At 43.2% G+C, this 24053-nt stretch overlaps 1 protein-coding gene across 2 annotated transcripts in view; it reads right to left on the bottom strand.

Moving 5' to 3' along the window:
• WNT9A (Wnt family member 9A) overlaps positions 1–24053 on the bottom strand; it is a 127431-nt gene that overhangs the window by 43929 nt on the left and 59449 nt on the right. The window contains exon 2 of one of the 2 annotated variants that reach the window (XM_069729107.1): positions 21892–22017. The exons of the other annotated variant lie outside the window; for it this stretch is intronic. Coding sequence (XP_069585208.1) covers positions 21892–22017 — 126 coding nt within the window. The remainder of the gene's footprint in view (positions 1–21891; positions 22018–24053) is intronic. 2 annotated transcript variants of the gene reach the window in all.

The following is a 24053-nucleotide window of genomic DNA, read 5'->3' as shown; positions in this document are numbered from 1 at the left end:
GACCGATCACAAGAACTCTTAGGACCTAGAATGGGCCAATTACAGGAAGACACAGGACGCAAGTATGAACTAGAGTGGATGGATCACAAGAAGACACGGGACCAAAGTATGACATTGGTACCGTGTATTCTTGTGATCACTCCATCCTATGTATGACCTAAGGTTGGCTGATCACAAGAAGACACAGGACCTAAATATGACTGAAGTTGATCCAATCATGAAAAGACACAGGATTTAATTATGATCTAGGGAGCGTGGATTACAATAAGACACAGGACCTAACTATGACTTAGTGGGGACAGATTACAAGAAGACGTGGGGCCTAAGTATAACCAAAGGTGGACGGATCACAAGAAGACACAGTACCTAAGTATGACATATGGCGGATTGATCATAAGAAGACACAGGGGGGGTGTGGTTTGAGCGCTGATGTGGTAGGAAGCAGGAACCCTGAGCTCCCTCTAAACCAGAGAATAATCGACAAAAATTGGACATTTAACCCGGATTCCTACATCGGGAGACTTTCCTAAGGGAACCTAGACCTGCTGGAAGCAGGTTCCAGAAGATTTTTAACCTCAACTGTGGATATAATTAACTTTAAACGAAAGGACACCTGCGTGTGAGAGAGGCGGAGGGATATACCTCACACACTCCAACGTGAGGAGAAAAAGAAACAGAGACTTGCCAAACGGACCCCAAGGTACTGTGAACCTCATCCCAATCCATCAGGGGACCCCCAGAGGCACATTCAGGAGAGGCACCACTCTTTTTCCCCCCAAAACCAGACACTCTTTAGAGCACAGGATCGCTCATACAGAGCAGCTGCATAGGGGAAAAATAGTCCCTGCAACAGCACAGATCTAAAGGCACAGCTACAGATAGTGTGCTACTAAATTCAGCCTGCGGGGCAACTTTATTTGTGCTACATATCCCCAGCGATCCCCCTTCTTCCCCACCATAGGAGGCACACAAGTGGGAGAGCTTAAAATCAGGGGCGGAAGCACACATCACTGCAAGTGACAGCAGTGAAGTAGTTCCGGCCGCTCAGCTTCATCAGCAGCCGACGTCTAGTGCAGGGCGGAGGGATCCGCAGCTCCAGTCATTCCCCTGCACTATTTACATCTCCCAAACGTCCCACCAGCAGCACTGTGTGTAGGGCGGAAGGACACGCACTCCTAGCTGCGCGCCTGCACTACCTAACGCTGCCAACTAACTAACAACAGCGTGGTAGTCTCACCTGCATTGGAACCCCGGCGATTAGTGTGCAGTGAAGAGCAGAGGGACCAGCAGCCCAAGTCATACCCCTGCACTATTTTTTACTCCCAGGAGTCTCACCAGACTGCATTAGAACAGATGCTGCAGGCACCTCGCACTATATACAGGGCGGAGGGATACAGAGTGTAACCAAGCAACAAAATTGCACACAGCTTAAAAAAGCAGCAACAGGCTGCTCTGCTCCTGATTCCCACGAAAAATAATTAGCCACACAGAGTGAAAACAACCCCCGTGACAGATAAGAAGCTCTGTCTGGCTGTGGAGGGTGTGTGCAGTGCAGGGACTGCACCTCATGTTGGGATCGCTTCAAGTCTGCAACCCATAAACACACTTCATCTCCTGCTGCCCCATACCCAATTGTTTAACTCTTGCTGGACTGGAACAGTTTAATGTGGACGCTGAGGGCAACAGTACCTGATTAAACATAAACAGAAAGCTACTTCTTGTGCTGAGTTAACTCTTTATATACAGACCACAAGTACACCTTATCTCCTGCTGCCCCATACCCACCTGATTAACATCCATTAGGTTGGCACGATAACTGTAGATGTGTTACTAGCTCCCTATAAAAGCCAATTTTAAGCTTCACCTAATCTCTCCTCCTTGGTTCCTCACCAACCCCCATAAGATGTAAACCCACACCTGGGAGAAACTGAGGGTGATCTGGGAGTTCTCATTATTTGCTGCACACCTCAAGCATGATGGTGAAACCCTCACAAAAGCTGACGAGATCGGGGTTAAAGTCCACCAGCTCCAAACCTCTTGCAGACATGGATAAATTCCTGAAAAAGCAAGGCAACACATCCAACTCTGCTAAATCCTCTCACTCAATAGGGAAAGATCCAGAAACTTACTCAGAATCCGAACGAGAGAGCGACGGAGACAATGACGACCAGGACAAGGGTGATCTGGTAACGAGATCATTTATTAAAAGGATTCTAGGCAAAACATTAGAACCCATAAGCAGAGATCTCTCTACCATCAAGCAAGACCTCAGCCAACTGGGACACAGAATTGAAGCGATAGAGGCCTCCCATGCGGAAATAGTCCAAAGCTCTAACTCCAATCTAACTTGCCATAAACGGCATGAGGACCACATCAATAAGATATATACCATACTGGAAGACCATGAAAATAGGGAAAGAAGGAACAATCTGAGACTCAAAGGTGTCCCCGAGTCCATACTTCCAGATGCCTTGATTTCCACCGTCACTGAAATTTTTCACTCAATCCTTACTTCCTCAGACTCATCAGAACTTGATATGGTGAGAGTCCACAGAGCACTGAGGCCCAAACCGAAGCCCGACGAAGCTCCTCGAGATGTCTTATGTCGTTTCCTCGACTTCAGAACAAAAGACCTACTTCTGAAAAGAGCCAGAGAAGCAGACTCTATCACTTTTGGAGGAACCCCAATCCAAATTTTCCAAGACCTCTCTGCCTCCACGCTCTATAAAAGACGCCTTTTAAGACCTCTCACCTCAATCCTTCAACAAAGGCATTATCCATATCGCTGGCTCTTCCCCTTTGGTATCTCCATATCCGCAAAAGATCGGAAATTTCTTATTAAATCTACCGCCGATATTAAATCTGTCTGCGAAGCCTTGGAGATTCAACTCGACCAACCGCTTGTCCTAGAAACTTCTTGTGAGGCCCACCGTCTGAAATCTCTCCCCATCCCCCCTTCGTGGCAAGACGCATCTACCCTGAAATCCTCAAGATCAAAACGTCGCTCTTCAAAAGGCACGCCACCTAGGGACGAGGAAGATGATCCTGGCGGATGAACAATGGAGAATCACTAACGTTTTTCTTTTTTGTTTACCTACTTCTCTACGTTCTTTATGGTTTCAAGGGCTTTGTGACATTTATCACTAGCCCATAAAGTTAAATACTTGTGCAGCGTTATCACCGCCAATTTAGGAGTCTTAGCCTCCTATACCATGAAGCTAATTATAACTCCCTTTTACTTGATCCCCTTTTTTCTCCCTCCCTAGATGTTAAAATTGCAATGTTTTCCCCCTCACTTAAGGTTATCTACCCTCATGCTCTACGTCAATGGTTTTTTTACTACTGTGTATCTACCATTCTAACCCCCTCTTTCTCATCCATCTCTCCCACCCCTCTCCTTCTTTTCCCTCCTCTGGATCCGATGGTCGAGTCTCATCCTCATCCAACTTGCCTTCAATCACTTCCACCATGACGGTAAACCGTAAGTCTTTTCAGATTATTTCACACAACTCACACGGTCTAAACTCCCCAATCCCAAGGTCACAAACACTTGCCTTCTTCAAAAAATCAGGCTACGATATACTACTCTTGCAAGAGACCCATTTCATCCCCGACAAGACCCCTTCCTTTGAGAAATGCTTCTTTGACAGATGGTTCCACGCTAGCTCCCCCCAAAAAGGATCTAGAGGCGTCTCAATAGCCCTTGCTAGGGATGTCCCCTTCCTCCTCCTAGACAGCAAGATTGATCCTGAAGGCCGTTACGTTTTCATCAAGGGGCTTATAGCCGGTAACATGGTGACCCTAGGCAGTCTATATGCCCCCAACAAACGCCACCTTAAATGGCTTCGCAAAGCCTTATCCCTCCTACGTACATTCCAGGAAGGTGTAGTCATCCTAGGGGGTGATCTGAATGTCGCTCTAGATCCATCTCTGGACACATCTACAAAAAAAAGCTCTATTTCTCTGAAAGATTTGGCGCGCCTTAAATCAACCATTCATTCATTAGAGCTGATCGATGCCTGGAGATATCTGCACCCTTCTGATATTGATTTCACATATTACTCGCATCCCCATAATTCCTATCACCGCCTTGACTACATACTGGTATCCAGATCCATTCTACCTTCCACATTAAAAGCTGAAATAATCCCTGCCATACACTCGGACCACTCTGTGGTACTGACTAAATTAGAATTTCACAAACCATACTCTAGTTTCAACTCATGGAGGCTCAACGAGTCTATACTACATAGCGAGGAATTCAAAAACCGTATCCGTGAGTCGCTTCAAGAGTTTTTCAATATTAACGCTTCTCCAGACATAACTCCTCCCGTGTTATGGGAAGCACATAAGGCCACAATCCGAGGGGTTTTTATTTCAATTGCCTCTTTCCTAAACAAACAAAGGAAATCAAAAATCCTTGCCTTATACAATGATATCGTAGCTCTGGATACCCAACACAAAAAGGAACTCTCTCAAACTACACTCACCCAACTCACCGAGAAACGCCAATCTCTCAGGGACCTCCTCAACACACAGTCTTCCAAACATTATCTATCCTGGAAAAACAAAATCTTTGCTCACGGAGACAAAGCCTCTAAACTCATGATCTCGCTGATCAAAAAACGCCAAACCCGTACATTTATCCACAGAATCAAATCTAAAGATGGCAAAGTCCTCCAGCATTATAATCAAATCACCGACTCCTTTCTGTCCTTCTATAAAGACCTATACCAACTCCGACATAATGACACAACAGAAGATAAAAATCAGAGGAGATCCCATGTCCAAGCTTTCTTATCCTCCTTACACCTCCCTACACTAACCAACCTCCAGCAAGATTGCCTACTCAGACCCTTCGACCTCTCTGACCTCCAGTCCACCCTGTCTGGGGGGGGTAGGGGGAAGGTCCCTGGCCCAGATGGGCTCCCTAAAATCTATTACAAAACCTTTGCTGATATCTTAGGCCCGTACCTCCTGAACGTCTGTAACGCAGTCCTGGGTGGGAATCCTTTCCCTTCTCAGTCACTAGAAGCCCACATTTCTCTTCTTCATAAAGAAGGTAAAGACCCAGAATGCTGTGGAAGCTATAGGCCTATCTCCCTACTCAATGTTGATCTAAAAATTTATGCCAGTCTTATTGCGGGGAGATTGGCGGAGCTCATGCCACAACTCATTTCTCTCAATCAATCGGGCTTCGTGATAGGACGTGAGGGAAGGGACAATACAGCTAGAATTCTTCACCTTATTCAGTACGCAAAAATACGGAAAACCCCACTCGTCCTACTGGGAACAGACGCTGAAAAGGCCTTTGACAGGGTGGACTGGATATTCCTTCGAGAAACACTTCTTGCTTTTCACATCCCCCCTCAACTTGTAGATGCCATTTTCCAAATGTACACTACCCCCACTGCCCGTTTAAGAATAAACAATCTACTATCGGACCCTTTCTCCATTCAAAATGGCACGAGGCAGGGATGCCCTCTCTCTCCGATTCTATATGTATTGGCCATGGAGCCTCTCATTCAGAGCATTCAACAAGATCCAGGCATTAAGGGAATCCAGATGGGTAGTTTTCACCATAAATCTGCAGCGTTCGCTGATGATCTCTTGGTATTCCTATCGGATCCCGAGGAGGGCATCCCTGCCTTCGTCCGCATATTAGACCTATACGGGAAGCTTTCTAACTACAAAATCAACATTACTAAATCGGAAGCTCTCAGCATTAATATCCCCAACCCCGCTATAGACAAATTAAAAAAACTATACCCCTTCAAATGGCCCTCGAGTTTCATCACCAACCTAGGGATTAAGATCGGGAGATCGATGGGGGAGCTTCTGGAACTTAATATCATCCCCCTGTTGAAACAAGCTACCTCCACGGTACAGTCCTGGAGAGCCCCCTTCCTATCTTGGATGGGCAGAAAAAACCTCTTGAAAAGTATTATCTTACCCAAATTCTTATATTTATTCCAGATGCTCCCCATCTACATCCCAAAGCACTATCTATCGAAGATAAACTCTTTTTTCAGTAACTACATCTGGAATGGCAAACGCCCAAGAATCAATGCCAATTCTCTTGCCATGCCGAAGTCAAAAGGAGGAATGGGGGCCCCGGATATCTTCAAATACTACCGAGCAGCGATGCTCACTAGAGTAGTAGATTGGATTAGAAATCCTTCAGAAAAAGTGTGGATACCAATTGAAGAACATCTAGCCCCTATTCCCCTTAGGACATTAGCCCTTCTGTATAACCACACAAACCTAGACCAACTGATACTCAACGAAATTACAACCGCTATTCTCAAAATTTGGAGAACAGAATTTCCCAAATTAACCCCGCCTACCTCCCCAATTCTGACTATACAAGACATCGCGGGTCCCATCCCCTTTAAATTACCTAAAGATCCCCCCAGCTCCACCAGTAACTTTAACTCTCCTATACCGCTTGACACTCTTTTTATCGACGGGTCCCTAATGAGCCTCGCTGAATTCCAGGCCTCGAACCCACAATTAAATATTTCTTTTCTTCACTACAAAAGATTAAAAGATTACTGCCATAAGCACAAAAGACAGTTAGATTTGCTCCGCCCTCTGACTCCCTTCGAACAATTGTGCGCCCACAAAAACCCACCCAAAAAAGTCCTATCAAAAATTTACAACCTTCTGTTGATGGATGGCGCCGATGTCAAAAGAGCCTTCATAGGTCTCTGGGAGAGAGATCTCACCATCTCTTTCACGGACGACCAGATTGCCTCTATCTACAACAAATCTCACGGACCCTCACAATGCGTAAAAATACAAGAAAACTCATATAAGGTAATATCTAGGTGGTACCGCACTCCAACCCAACTCCATCATTGGCACCCCTCCACTCCCGATCTGTGCTGGAGATGCCGTTCAGACTCAGGCTCCTATCTGCACATCTGGTGGTCTTGCCCAAAAATTGTCCCCTTTTGGCAAATGGTCTCGAACGTAATCTCTAAGGTGCTAGATCAAAACACTCTCTTACTTCCTCAATCTACTCTCCTTAACCAACCCCTATGGCCCGAGAATTCCCCGGCCTCGAAACTAGCAAGCAACATAATAGCAGCCGGGAAATATCTAATCCCCACTTTCTGGAAATCTACTCTCACACCCACCAAAAGACAAGTACTAGATAAAATTGACCTTCTATACCACACTGCTGAGTTAGTTGCCAATACACAAGAATCCCTCACCTCGTTTAGACTTACCTGGAAACCGTGGATTACCTTCCGCTCCAGTCCTGACTTCTTATCAACATTACCGGAGGATACCTGAATCCACCTCAACCCATCAGATCCTATATGCCGAGCCCCCCCTCATTATCATTCTCGACTTCATCTTTTAATTTCATCTCCACCATCGGTCCTTTTTTCCCCCTCCCTCCTCCAAGCCCCCCCCTTCAGCTCCCTCTCCCTCCCCTTTCTTACCTCACCCCCCCTCTTTCCTATAACCCTCTCAATCTTTCTATTACTATCTTAAAACTTTACTCATGTTTCCACTGTTTCTCTAATCACCTTTGCTAGTTTCCCTTTCTTCTGAATTTATGTCAAAGTTTGATCCAGAACCCTTTTCCAGTTCTTCAAATTTATTGTATTCCTACATCTTGTTGGACTTTTGTTATTGTCCCATTGGATACCTAATGTTGTTTGAAACTTCCTCTGGCTATTTTTCAATTCCTGTTCAATTGTGATTCCTTCTTCTTCAATAAAAAGAAAATTGAAAGAAAGAAAGAAAGAAAGATCATAAGAAGACACAGGACCTACGTAAGACCTAGGGTTGACCATTCATAGGAAGACATGGGACCCAAGTAGAACCTAGGGCAGACCGATCACAAGAAGACACAAGACCTAAGTATCAGCTAGTGTGGAGCGGTCACAGGAAAACACAGGACCTAGGCATGACCTAGAATAGACCAATCTGAGGAAGTCAGTATGACCACCTGTATAGACCTGGGAAAGCAGAAGAAACTCAATGCTGATGTCAACCTGGTGAAACCCAGGATCCCAGCAGCCACCACGCATTACCCATTGGACATCGAAGGGACACAGGGTGGGTTCAAGGGTCATAACTATCCCTAGTAATGGCTGCTTTTGGCATCATGAGCAGCTGATCATTTAATGATGATTTTTAATAGCAAGTAAAGTGCACCTCATCCTGGTGAGATGTCAGGCGGTCACTGAAAATATTGTTTATTGGTGGATCCTCCTGACACTGTGGTACGACACTAGCCTCTGATAAACTGGGCAGCAACAGGACCATGGAGAGGATTTAAATGTCTCCTAATATGTGAGGTGGATCCAGGATGGGTGATCACCAGTGGTAGGAATTTCCATCTCCTCATTAGCCCCATTACATATGACGGGCTCGAGTACTTCGAGACATTTCCTTTGTGTCCAAGAAGCAGCTAAATACAGATAATGTGCCATAGAATCAACCATACACCCACCCCGAACCTCCTCTAATATTGGGGCACGCTCCCCACCAGGAAACATTTCAGCAGTTACCGTAAATATCCGTAGAACGACTGAAGTCCCCTCATGGCCATCATGGGGAAGACCAATGGGTGCATCCATGACAGATCGCCCCGGCCCGATCACCATGGGGCTGGCTGGAGTGTGTAGTATCAGAACAGCTGGAGGAAACCAGAAATGTAGCTGCCTGGATTAGGGTCCTCGGACCCTCGGGCTCATGTTTGAGGCACTTATGTCACAGCTGAGGCTCACGTAGTAAATCCTCTCACCTTCCTTATTAATGAACTGCTAAGCAGTTGGATTAAATGTCCCGTAAGACGGCCTCTGTGGGTGGATAGGTGCGTAAACTTTAAATGTAGCGACACCAGTCACATATTTAAAGGGAAGGCACACTGAAGCTCAATCACCAAGTTCTGCAACTTTATACGAAACTTTTGAATTTTAATCCTTTACCATATGAAGATCTCTGGTTTCTACCAGTAAATGGAGACATTTAAAGTTGGATGTTCTTGATCATGTCTTCCTCACACAGCTGATGAGGATCTGTTACAGCGTATCAGTCCAGGTAGAGTTGTCAGCCAGAAGACCAAGCCAGGAGAGGTTTGAGCTTCAGAGTCCACAGATTAAATGTCTCTGGAGGTAACCCAAAATCAGTGACAGCAAGCAGAGATCTTAAAAATAGTGAGAAAGATAAGTGACAACCGCTCTGAAAGATGTACTGACCGCTGCAATGGTTGTCACCTGACTCATGAAACTGCGGCAACAGCAAGAGAAGAAAACATTCACTGGGAAGCGTTTTTGTATTTTAGGGATCTTTGCTGTCCCTCTTCAGACAGGTCACTCGCACATGGACTCCATTTATCACCAGACAATGATTAACCTCTCCGAGCGTCTCTGGCAGAAAAATTCAGAACCCACTTTTTCAGCATCTTTGGTTTCCATAAATAACTCAAGTTAGGTGGCACTTCATAGTATCCTGCATCTGGAGACCTTAAGACACGGAGATTTCTGAGACACACACTGCTAAATCCTACAACATGAAGACCAAGAAAAGCAGAAGCCATGACGCCAACAGGAGACACCGTATGAGGATGGAGCGGCACTTACCAGAGACTTCTACTGGTGGTACATACAGTAGAGAGCAAACGTTTGGACACACCTTCTCATGTAAAGATTTTTCTGTATTTTCAAGACTATGAAAATTGTAAATTCACACTGAAGGCATCAAAACTATGAATTAACACAAGTGGAATTAAATACTTAACAAAAAAGTGTGAAACAACTGAAATTAGGCCTTCATGGTAAAATAGCTGCTAGGAAACCACTGCTAAAGAAAGGCAACAAGCAGAAGAGACTTGTTTGGGCTAAAGAACACAAGGAATGGACATTAGACCAGTGGAAATCTGTGCTTTGGTCTGATGGGTCCAAATTTGAGATCTTTGGTTCCAGCCACCGTGTCTTTGTGCAACGCAGAAAAGGTGAACGGATGGACTCTACATGCCTGGTTCCCACCGTGAAGCATGGAGGAGGAGGTGTGATGGTGTGGGGGGGCTTTGCTGGTGACACTGTTGGGGATTTATTCAAAATTGAAGGCATACTGAACCAGCATGGCTACCACAGCATCTTGCAGCGGCATGCTATTCCATCCGGTTTGCGTTTAGTTGGACCATCATTTATTTTTCCACAGGACAATGACCCCAAACACACCTCCAGGCTGTGTAAGGGCTATTTGACCAAGAAGGAGAGTGATGGGGGGGCTACGCCAGATGACCTGGCCTCCACAGTCACCAGACCTGAACCCAATCGAGATGGTTTGGGGTGAGCTGGACCGCAGAGTGAAGGCAAAAAGGCCAACAAGTGCAAAGCATCTCTGGGAACTTCTTCAAGATTGTTGGAAGACCATTCCCGGTGACTACCTCCTGAAGCTCATCAAGAGAATGCCAAGAGTGTGCAAAGCAGTCATCAAAGCAAAAGGTGGCTACTTTGAAGAACCTAGAATATAAGACATATTTTCAGTTGTTTCACACTTTGTTAAGTACCGTATATACTCGAGTATAAGCCGACCCGAGTATAAGCCGACCCCCTCTAATTTTGCCACAAAAAACTGGGAAAACTTATTGACTCGAGTATAAGCCTAGGGTAGAAAATGCAGCAGCTACCGGTAAATTTCAAAAATAAAAATAGATGCTCCATACCGTTCATTATTGCCCCATAGATGCTCCATATACAACTGTGCTATATACAATGCTCTGCCCCGTTCATTATTGCCCCATAGATGCTCCATATATAATGCCGGTGCTGCAATAAAAAAAAATAAAAAAATCACATACTCACCTCTCTTGCTCAGGACACCGGCGCTTTCAATATTTACCTGCTCCTCGTGCGGCTCCGTCTCCAGCACTGACGCTCAGCAGAGGGCGCGCACTGACTATGTGACCGCGCCCTCTAACCTGAGCGTCACTGCTAGAGGACGCTGCAGACGGAGCCGCACCGGAGCGAGGGGCAGGTAAATATCTCGCAGCGCTGCGCTCCCCTTACCTGCTCCTGGCGCGGTCCCCGCTTCCCCGGCGCTGCAGCTTCTTCCTGTACTGAGTGGTCACAGTTACCGATCATTTACAGCAATGAATATGCGGCTCCTCCCCTATGGGAGGTGGAGCTGCATATTCATTGCTGTAATGAGCGGTGCCATGTGACCACTCAGTACAGGAAGAATCTGCAGCGCCGGGGAAGCAGGGACCGCGCCAGGAGCAGGTAAGTATAACTAGACAGCCCCCGCTCCCCCTCACCTGCCGACACCCGGGTATATGACTCGAGTATAAGCCGAGAGGGGGACTTTCAGCCCTAAAAAATAGGCTGAAAATCTCGGCTTATACTCGAGTATATACGGTATATAATTCCACATGTGTTCGTTCATAGTTTTGATGCCTTTAGTGTGAATGTACAATTTTCATAGTCATGAAAATACAGAAAAATCTTTAAATGAGAAGGTGTGTTCAAACTTTTGGTCTGTACTAATATATATATAACGAAAAAAGGAACAGCATCAAAATATTACCTTAAAAAACGTGCAAAGCTTTCCAAACCACTGTTGTAGGTGGTTCAAATATAAAAAAAAATAAATAAAAAAAAAATGAAAACAGCACAACAAAATAAAAAAAAGTGGACATATATATATATATATATATATATATATATATATATATATATATATATATATATATATATATATATATATATATATATATATATATATATATGCGCCTGTTGCTGATTGTTCGTGGCTGGCCACGTAGTATATAGCACAACAACATAGTATAACACAACCCACATAGCGTATAACACAGCCCACGTAGCGTATAACACAGCCCATGTAGCGTATTGCACAGCCACGTAGTATATTGCACAGCCCGTGTAGTATATTGCACAGCCACGTAGTATATTGCACAGCCCGTGTAGTATATTGCACAGCCACGTAGTATATTGCACAGCCCGTGTAGTATATAACACAGCCCACGTAGTATATAGCAATGTGGGCATCATATCCCTGTTAACAAAAAATAATTAAAATCAAAACTAGTGATATACTCACCTTCCCCGGATCCAAGCGAAGCGGTTACCAACGCTCCTCGTGCGCTCCGGTCCCAAGAGTGCATTGCGGTCTCATGAGATGATGACGGAGCAGTCTCACGAGATGGCTACGTCATCATCTCGTGAGATCGCAATGCAGGGAGCGGTCACCAGGGCGTTGCGAGGAGCAGGAAAGGCCTGTTCTGGGGCCGACGGAGGGTGAGTATATAACTTTTTTTTATTATTTTTAACATTAGATCTTTTTACTATTGATGCGCATACACATCATCAATAGTAAAAAAGTTGGTCACACAGGGTTAATAGCAGCGTTAACGGAGTGCGTTACACCGCGGCATAACACGGTCCGTTAACGCTGCCATTAACCCTGTGTGAGCGCTGACTGGAGGGGAGTATGGAGCGGGCATTGACTGCGGGGAGGCCATTTTGCCGTCGGACTGTGCCCGTTGCGGATTGGTGACGGCGGTTTTGCCGCGACCAATCAGCGACTTGGGATTTCCGTGACTGACAGACAGAAAGACGGAAGTGACCCTTAGACGATTATATAGTACAATATATATATATATATATAAATGAAAGTCCATGGTGGTCACATATGCAAGATGAGAGTCCATGGTGGCCATATAAATGAGAAGAAAGCCAATAGGGGATCTATATAAGATGAAAGTCCAAGGTGGCCATATACATGAGCTAAAAATCTATGGTGACCATACATACGAGATGAAAGTCTATTTTGGAGATATATATATATATATATATTGAAACTCCATGTTAGCCATAAAGATAAAAATCCTTCGTGGTCATACTGTATATATGTGATGAAAGTCCATGGCGTCCATATGTACGAGATGAAACTTTATGTTGAGCAGAAATAAAAAATCCATGGTGGCTATATATACACGAGATGAAAGTCCATGGGGACAATAATATGCAGTATATGAGATGAAGGTCCATGGTGGCCATATACACAAGATAAAATGTCATGGTGGCTATAGACAAAAAGATAAAAGTCCTGTTGTGGTCATATACATGAGAAAAAAGTCCATGGTGTTTATATACAAGAGATAAAAGTACAACGTTGGCATATACATAAGAGGAATATCCATAATAGCCAAATACACTAAATAAAAGTCCATTTGACACCTGACACCAATCTGTTCCAGGAGACACAAATATTTTATGGTGGAAAATGATTTACAACTAATTTCTAAAGGAGATCGAGTCATCTCAACCAATGGTTCCACACACCAGAAAAAGTTGAATAAAACTGAAATCTATTCATGCTCAAAAGCTGCAGTTGATGCCAACATATGGAGTCATCAATGCTGTGAGATAGTGGAGCGAAATTTATCACTGGTGTCTATATAAATTCTCTCCAAAAGTCATCTCCACTATTTCCTCTACTAACTGTTGGCCCTACGGTCGGCCAAAACCACAACACAAGGTCCAAAAACAGTGATGCTTATGGCAAAACGTTCACACAATAGTCACAATAAAAAAAAAATCAGGAGGTAGAGAAGAGCTGAAGTTACCCAAGGAGCACACCGATCAACTCCTACCAGCTGGAGAGTCACCCAAGGAGCACACCGATCAACTCCTCTACCAGCTGGAGGTCACTCAAGGAGCACACCCATCAACTCCTCTACCAGCTGGAGGTCACCCAAGGAGCACACCGATCAACTCCTCTACCAGCTGGAGAGTCACCCAAGGAGCACACCGATCAACTCCTCTACCAGCTGGAGGTCACCGAAGGAGCACACCGATCAACTCCTCTACCAGCTAGAGTCACTCAAGGAGCACACCGATCAACTCTTCTACCAGCTGGAGGTCACCCAAGGAGCACACCCATCAACTCCTCTACCAGCTGGAGGTCACCCAAGGAGCACACCGATCAACTCCTCTACCAGCTGGAGGTCACCCAAGGAGCACACCCATCAACTCCTCTACCAGCTGGAGGTCACCCAAGGAGCACACCCATCAACTCCTCTACCAGCTGGAGGTCACCCAAGGAGCACACCGATCAACTCCTCTACCAGCTGGAGGTCACCCAAGGAGCACACCGATCAACTCTTCTACCAGCTGGAGGTCACCCAAGGAGCACACCGATCAACTCCTCTACCAGCTGGAGGTCAAAAACAGAGATATTTGTTGCCAAGTTTTGTAGGATCTTCCCACAACCTAATGATGATGGAAGATCAAGGAGCTGTATCTAACTACAGAGCCCCCAAACCATGACATAGACCACTCATTTACCACCTACAGTATATCTCGGGCCCCAAGTGAGACTGCAGCGCAGCCTCTGGCCTCTACATCTGATACATGCTGCTATTCCATCTTAGACCCTCAGCCCTTCCGTTCCTGTGGGTGCACGCAGCCTTGTCCCCTATGATGGGACCCTCAGCCAAATATCTTAATTACATTAATGGGACTCCCAGCTCAGCTGTGTCTGAGTTCACAAGTCACGAAACGTTTTCTCAGGGACCTTTGAAGTCCTGTGGAAATGTGCAGTCTCTCAGATGTAGGCTCTGCGTCCCCCAATGTGGCCTGTGAAAACCAACGCAGAAAGGGATTCCTGGATTAAAGGCTGAAAATAGCCGCTCATTAATTGCCAGTCTGTGTTCTCATGTCAGATCTCATTATTCTCCACCAATTACGTAAGCAAAACTGTTGGCCGCAGAACACAAATACCCCACTTAGTCATGTGTGCGCGCGAGTCAAGAGGCCAACGAAGTCATCATTATTACAGTCCCATGTCGTACCGCAGTGAGATAACGGGAAGCACAGAGCACCCATTACTGACTGCAGAGACAAATACAGATTCCCAGCAAGTATCCCAAAAATATCTGTTCACATGGAGGGGGCAATCTACTCAGAGTACAAAAGAGCCATATGTGAAAGGAAAGCATTTACTTATTATATACAGACGCAATCACATAGAAGAAAGTGCAAGAGTGATAGAATATACGGACGCCATTTATACATCCTAAATAATAACCAATATATCACATACAGGCGCCATGTATACATCCTAAATAATAATAACCAATATATCACATACCGGCGCCATCTATACATCCTAAATAATAATAACCAATATATCACATACAGGCACCAACTATACATCCTAAATAATAACCAATATATCACATACAGGCACCATCTATACATCCTAAATAATAACCAATATATCACATACAGGCACCAACTATACATCCTAAATAATAACCAATATATCACATACAGGCGCCATCTATACAGCCTAAATAATAACCAATATATCACATACAGGCACCATCTATACATCCTAAATAATAATAACCAATATATCACATACAGGCACCATCTATACATCCTAAATAATAATAACCAATATATCACATACAGGCACCATCTATACATCCTAAATAATAATAACCAATATATCACATACAGGCACCATCTATACAGCCTAAATAATAACCAATATATCACATACAGGCACCATCTATACATCCTAAATAATAATAACCAATATATCACATACAGGCACCATCTATACATCCTAAATAATAATAACCAATATATCACATACAGGCACCATCTATACATCCTAAATAATAATAACCAATATATCACATACAGGCACCATCTATACAGCCTAAATAATAACCAATATATCACATACAGGCACCATCTATACATCCTAAATAATAATAACCAATATATCACATACAGGCACCATCTATACATCCTAAATAATAATAACCAATATATCACATACAGGCACCATCTATACATCCTAAATAATAATAACCAATATATCACATACAGGCACCATCTATACAGCCTAAATAATAACCAATATATCACATACAGGCGCCATCTATACATCCTAAATAATAATAACCAATATATCACATACAGGCGCCATCTATACATCCTAAGTAATAATAACCAATATATCACATACAGGCGCCATCTATACATCCTATATAAAAAACAATATATCACATACAGGCGCCATCTATACATCCTAAATAATAACCAATATATCACATACAGGCACCATCTATACATCCTAAATAATAACCAATATATCACATACAGGTGCCATCTATACATCCTAAGTAATAATAACCAATATATCACATACTGGCGCCATCTATACATCTTAAATAATAACCATAATATCATCAACAGGCACTATATATACATCCTATCTAATATTCAGCAACATATCACATACAGGCGCCATCTACACATCCTATGCAATATTTACCAACATGTAAGATATAGACGCTATCCATACATCTTATGTAATAATTTAAAAAAAATTAAAAAAAAAAAAAAAAAAAAAAAAATCATATTCAGGCTCAAACTATACATCCTAAGTAATAACCTGCATATCACATACAGGTGTCCTCTATACATGCTATGTAATAAGAACCAACATATCCTGTACAGGTACCATCTATACATCCTATATAATAACCACATCACATGCAAGCACCATCTACACATATGTTGGTAATTATTACAAAGTATCACATACAGGCACCATGTATACATTCTACGTAATATTAACCAACATATTACATACAGGCGCCATCTATACATCCTATATAAAAACCAATATATCACATACAGGCGCCATCTATACATCCTAAATAATAATAACCAATATATCACATACAGGCGCCATCTATACATCCTAAGTAATAATAACCAATATATCACATACAGGCGCCATCTATACATCCTATATAAAAACCAATATATCACATACCGGCGCCATGTATACATCCTAAATAATAACCATAAAATCATCAACAGGCACCATATATACATCCTATCTAATATTCAGCAACATATCACATACAGGAGCCATCTACACATCCTATGCAATATTTACCAACATATAAGATATAGACGCTATCCATACATCTTATGTAATAATTAAAAACATTTAAAAAAAAAAAAAAATCACATTCAGGCTCAAACTATACATCCTATGTAATAACCTGCATATCACATACAGGTGTCCTCTATACATGCTATGTAATAAGAACCAACATATCCTGTACAGGTACCATCTATACATCCTATATAATAACCACATCACATGCAGGCACTATCTACACATATGTTGGTAATTATTACAAAGTATCACATACAGGCACCATGTATACATCCTACGTAATATTAACCAACATATTACATACAGACGCCATGTATACACCCTATGTAATAATAACCAACAAATCAGATATAAGCGCCATCTACACATCCTAAGCAATAATAACCAATGTATCAGATATAGTCACTATCTATACATCCAATGTGTGACAGCAACATATCACATACAGGCACAATCTACACATCCTATGCAATAATCAACAAAATATCACATACAGGCACCATCTATATATCCTATGTAATAACAAACATCACATACCGACGAGTTCTATTCATCCTATGTAATAATCACCAACATATCACAGAAAAGCCACCATCTACACATCCTATATAATCGCATACAGGCGCAATCTAAACATCCTATGTAATATTCACCAACATATCAGATATAGGCACCATCCATCCTATGTAATAATAACAACCAACAAATCACATACATGTGCCATCTACACATATGTAATAACCTAAATATCCCATACAGGTGTCATCTGTACATCCTATGTAATAACCATTATATCACATACAGGTGCCATCTAGAAGTAAGCCTAAGTAATAACCAACATATCACATACAAGCGCCATCTATACATCCCATGTAAAAATAACCAACACATGACATGCAGATGCCATCTATAAATACTAATAATCAGCAACATATCACATTCAGGCACCATCTATACATCCTTTGTAATAACCAACATATCAAATAAAGGAGCCATCTATACATCCTATGTAATAATCAACAACACATGACATGCAGTTGCCATATATGCATCCCATCTAATAATATCAAACATATCACATACAGGTACCATCGAAACATTCAATTTTTAACCAACAACATATCACATACAGGCACCATCTATACATCCTACGTAATAACTAAGATAACATATGTAGGTGCTATCTATACCTCCAATGTAATAAACACCAACATACACAGGCGCCATCTACACATCATATGTAATAACCAACATATCACATAAAAGCGCCATCTATACATCTGATGTAATAATCAACATATATACAGGCACCATCTATAACTCATATCTAATAATCAGCAAATATATCACATACAGGTGCCATCTATACAGCCTATGTAATAACCAACAAATCATATACAGGTACCACCTATATATTCCATGTAATATTCAACAACTTATCACATACAGGTGCAATATATACATCCTATGTAATAATAACCAACATATCAAGTATAGGCACCATCTGCACATGCTATGTAATAACCACCAACATCACATACAGGTGCCATCTAGACATCCTTTGTAATAATAACCAACGTATCAGATACAGGCCTAATCTACACATCATATTTAATAATAACCAAAATATTGCATACAGGGGTCATCTATACATTCTATGTAATAACCAACATATCACATACAGGTACCATCTATATATCCTATGTAATCAACATATTACATAGAGGCGCCATCTACACAAAGTATGTAATATTCACCAACGTATCAGATATAGATGCCATCTATATATCCTATGTAATAATAACCAATATAACACATACACGCACCATCTACACATCATATGTAATATTCATCAATAATCAGCAACATATCACAAACAGGTGCCATGTATACTGCCTAATTAATAACCAGCATATCACATACAGACGCCATCTATAAATCCTTTCTAATAATCAGCAACATATCACATACAGGCGCCATCTCTCCACACATCCAAGCCCTTTCCACTTCCTGCCGCCTTCAACTCAAAAATATTTCACGGATCCGTTCATTCCTAAACCAAGAATCTGCAAAAACCCTAGTCCATGCCCTCATCATCTCCCGCCTCGACTACTGTAACCTCCTGCTCTGTGGCCTCCCCTCTAACACTCTCGCACCCCTCCAATCTATTCTAAACTCTGCTGCCCGACTAATCCACCTGTCCCCCCGCTATTCCCCGGCCTCTCCCCTCTGTCAATCCCTTCACTGGCTCCCCATTGCCCAGAGACTCCACTACAAAACCCTAACCATGACATACAAAGCCATCCACAACCTGTCTCCTCCATACATCTGTGACCTCGTCTCCCGATACTTTCCTGCACGCAACCTCCGATCCTCACAAGATCTCCTTCTCTACTCCCCCCTTATCTCCTCTTCTCACAATCGTATACAAGATTTCTCTCGCGTATCACCCCTATTCTGGAACCCTCTACCACAACACATCAGACTCTCGCCTACCATCGAAACCTTCAAAAAGAGCCTGAAGACCCACCTCTTCCGACAAGCCTACAACCTGCAGTAACCACCGATCGACCAAACCACTGCACAACCAGCTCTACTCTCACCTACTGTATCCTCACCCATCCCTTGTAGATTGTGAGCCCTCGCGGGCAGGGTCCTCTCTCCTCCTGTATCCTCACCCATCCCTTGTAGATTGTGAGCCCTCGCGGGCAGGGTCCTCTCTCCTCCTGTATTCTCACCCATCCCTTGTAGACTGTGAGCCCTCGCGGGCAGGGTCCTCTCTCCTCCTGTATCCTCACCCATCCCTTGTAGATTGTGAGCCCTCGCGGGCAGGGTCCTCTCTCCTCCTGTATCCTCACCCATCCCTTGTAGATTGTGAGCCCTCGCAGGCAGGGTCCTCTCTCCTCCTGTATCCTCACCCATCCCTTGTAGACTGTGAGCCCTCGCGGGCAGGGTCCTCTCTCCTCCTGTATCCTCACCCATCCCTTGTAGATTGTGAGCCCTCGCGGGCAGGGTCCTCTCTCCTCCTGTACCAGCTGTGACTTGTATTGTTAAAGTTTACTGTACTTTTTTTATGATGTATACCCCTCCTTACATGTAAAGCGCCATGGAATAAATGGCGCTATAATAAATAATAATAATCTATACATTCTATGGAATAATAAGCAAAATATTGCATAAAGGCATACATACATATTCTATGTAATAACAAACATATCACATACAGACGAGTTCTATACATCCTATGTAATAATCACCAACATATCACATACCGGCACCATCTACACATACTATGTAATATTCACCAACATATCAGATATGTTGGTTATTACATGGGATACATGGATAGCATCTATATCACGTACAGGCGCCATTTACACATTCTATGTAATATTCATCAATAATCAGCAACATATCACATACAGACGCCATCTATATATCCTATGTAATAACCAAAATATTGCATCCAGGCGCCATCTACACATCCTTTGTAATATTCTCCAACATATCAAATATAGGTGCCATCCATACATACTATGTAATAACCAACATATATACAGATGCCATCTACAGTATACAACCTATGTAATTATCACCAACATATCACATACAAGCGCTACCTATACATCCTATGTAATAACCAACATATCTCGTACAGGCATCATCTAAACATTCTATGTAATAATCACCAACATATCACTTATAGTTGTTACCCATAAATCTTATGTAATAACCATCCTATCACATACAGGCGCCATTTATACCTTCATACAGGCGCCATTTATACCTTCTTTGCAATAACCAATATATCACATACAGGTGCCATCTATACATCCTATGTAATAAACTACATATCACATACAGGCTCCTTGTATACATCCTATCTAATAATCAGCAACGTATGACATATAGGCGCCACCTATATATCCAATGTAATAATAACCAACATATGACATACATTGGATATGTAGGTGGCGCCTGTATGTCATATGTTGGTTATTATTACATTGGATATGTAGGTGGCGCCTGTAATAATAACCAACATATGACATACAGGCGCCACCTATATATCCAATGTAATAATCAACAACATATCATACAGGCGCCACCTATATATCCAATGTAATAATCTACAACATATCATACAGGCGCCACCTATATATCCAATGTAATAATCTACAACATATCATACAGGCGCCACCTATATATCCAATGTAATAATCTACAACATATCATACAGGCGCCACCTATATATCCAATGTAATAATCTACAACATATGACATACAGGCGCCACCTATATATCCAATTTAATAATATACAACATATGACATACAGGCGCCACCTATATATCCAATGTAATAATCTACAACATATCATACAGGCGCCACCTATATATCCAATGTAATAATCTACAACATATCATACAGGCGCCACCTATATATCCAATGTAATAATCTACAACATATCATACAGGCGCCACCTATATATCCAATGTAATAATCAACAACATATCATACAGGCGCCACCTATATATCCAATGTAATAATCAACAACATATCATACAGGCGCCACCTATATATCCAATGTAATAATCAACAACATATCATACAGGCGCCACCTATATATCCAATGTAATAATCTACAACATATGACATACAGGCGCCACCGATATATCCAATGTAATAATCTACAACATATGACATACAGGCGCCATGCACACAGCCTATGTAGTAACCAACATTTCATATACAGACGCCATCTAAGCACCAGACTGATCATTTTGTATTAATTCATATATGCTGTACTGTAATTCTTCTGTTCTTTCATTTTTCCCCTTTTTTACTCATTAATAAGTTCTTATTTTTTCTCAGCTAGTTAGAAAAGATCCAGAATATAATCAGGTTACTCACGGTCGGCTGTATCGTCCATATCGAGGCGTTTCTTCCACGGACCGATGTGGGTGCAGACTCTGCCCAATTTTCTGCCCCTCTGAAGACAATCTTGGGTAGACACGTAGGGGCTTAGGGGCTGGATTTCTAGGGGGCATGTAAAATATGGTCAGGGGGGTGCCCTTTAACTGTGACCAAAGAGCTACACCCTATACTGGACGCAAAAAGGGAACTACACCCTATACCGGATGTAATGCGAAAGCTACACCCTTGTACCGGGTGTAATGGGGAGAACATACCCCTGTACCGGGTGCAATGGGGAGAACATACCCCTGTACCGGGTGTAATGGGGAGAACATACCCCTGTACCGGGTGTAATGGGGAGAACATACCCCTGTACTGGGTGTAATGGGGAGAACATACCCCTGTACTGGGTGCAATGGGGAGAACATACCCCTGTACCGGGTGTAATGGGGAGAACATACCCCTGTACCGGGTGCAATGGGGAGAACATACCCCTGTACCGGGTGCAATGGGGAGAACATACCCCTGTACCGGGTGCAATGGGGAGAACATACCCCTGTACTGGGTGCAATGGGGAGAACATACCCCGTACCGGGTGTAATGGGGAGAACATACCCCGTACCGGGTGTAATGGGGAGAACATACCCCTGTACCGGGTGTAGTGGGGGGACTACTGCCTACCCCTGATGTAGTGGGGGGGGGGGGGGAACTACTGCCTACACTGGATGAAGAGGGGAGAACTACTGCCTACACTGGATGAAGTGGGGGAGAACTACTGCCTACACTGGATGAAGTGGGGAGAACTACTGCCTACACTGGATGAAGTGGGGGAGAACTACTGCCTACACTGGATGTAGTCGGGAGAACTACTGCCTACACTGGATGTAGTCGGGAGAACTACCGCCTACACTGGATGAAGTGGGGGAGAACTACTGCCTACACTGGATGAAGAGGGGAGAACTACTGCCTACACTGGATGAAGTGGGGGAGAACTACTGCCTACACAGGATGAAGTGGGGAGAACTACTGCCTACACTGGATGAAGTGGGGGAGAACTACTGCCTACACTGGATGAAGTGGGGGAGAACTACTGCCTACACTGGATGTAGTCGGGAGAACTACTGCCTACACTGGATGTAGTCGGGAGAACTACCGCCTACACTGGATGAAGTGGGGGAGAACTACTGCCTACACTGGATGAAGTGGGGGAGAACTACTGCCTACACTGGATGAAGTGGGGGAGAACTACTGCCTACACTGGATGTAGTCGGGAGAACTACTGCCTACACTGGATGTAGTCGGGAGAACTACCGCCTACACTGGATGAAGTGGGGGAGAACTACTGCCTACACTGGATGAAGAGGGGAGAACTACTGCCTACACTGGATGAAGTGGGGGAGAACTACTGCCTACACAGGATGAAGTGGGGAGAACTACTGCCTACACTGGATGAAGTGGGGGAGAACTACTGCCTACACTGGATGAAGTGGGGGAGAACTACTGCCTACACTGGATGAAGAGGGGAGAACTACTGCCTACACTGGATGAAGTGGGGGAGAACTACTGCCTACACAGGATGAAGTGGGGAGAACTACTGCCTACACTGGATGAAGTGGGGGAGAACTACTGCCTACACTGGATGAAGAGGGGAGAACTACTGCCTACACTGGATGAAGAGGGGAGAACTACTGCCTACACTGGATGTAGTGGGGGGGGGGGGGGGGGACTACTGCCTACACTGGATGAAGTGGGGAGAACTACTGCCTACACTGGATACAGATACCACTGATGCATATCAATACAACTTATTCAAAGGGATACACTCTATAATGGACATAAGGAATAACAGGGTAAAACTCCTATCCAAGATTAATCCTACATAGAAACTATGGAGTCTCTAGAAACCCAAACAGAGTACCAAGCTAAAAAAGCGTAACAAATTTTATTAGAAATCATATAAAATGACAGACATAACATACAAGGGACACGTATAGTACATGTACGGCGGACCACAATCACTGCAAATAACACCTAGGGCATAGAGAGGGTAATAGCAACAATGGCTTATGGGAGCATATCAATCCAACAAGTATCCATAAATAAAGTGCATAATGCTATTAATGAATATGCAAATCCCCAATACCGCCATATATGTTAAT

Source organism: Ranitomeya imitator, chromosome 6, assembly GCF_032444005.1.
Source record: "Ranitomeya imitator isolate aRanImi1 chromosome 6, aRanImi1.pri, whole genome shotgun sequence".
NCBI classification, from domain to species: domain Eukaryota; kingdom Metazoa; phylum Chordata; class Amphibia; order Anura; family Dendrobatidae; genus Ranitomeya; species Ranitomeya imitator.
The sequence above is the reverse complement of the archived record's forward strand: the minus strand, read 5'-3'. Positions and strand labels throughout refer to the sequence as shown.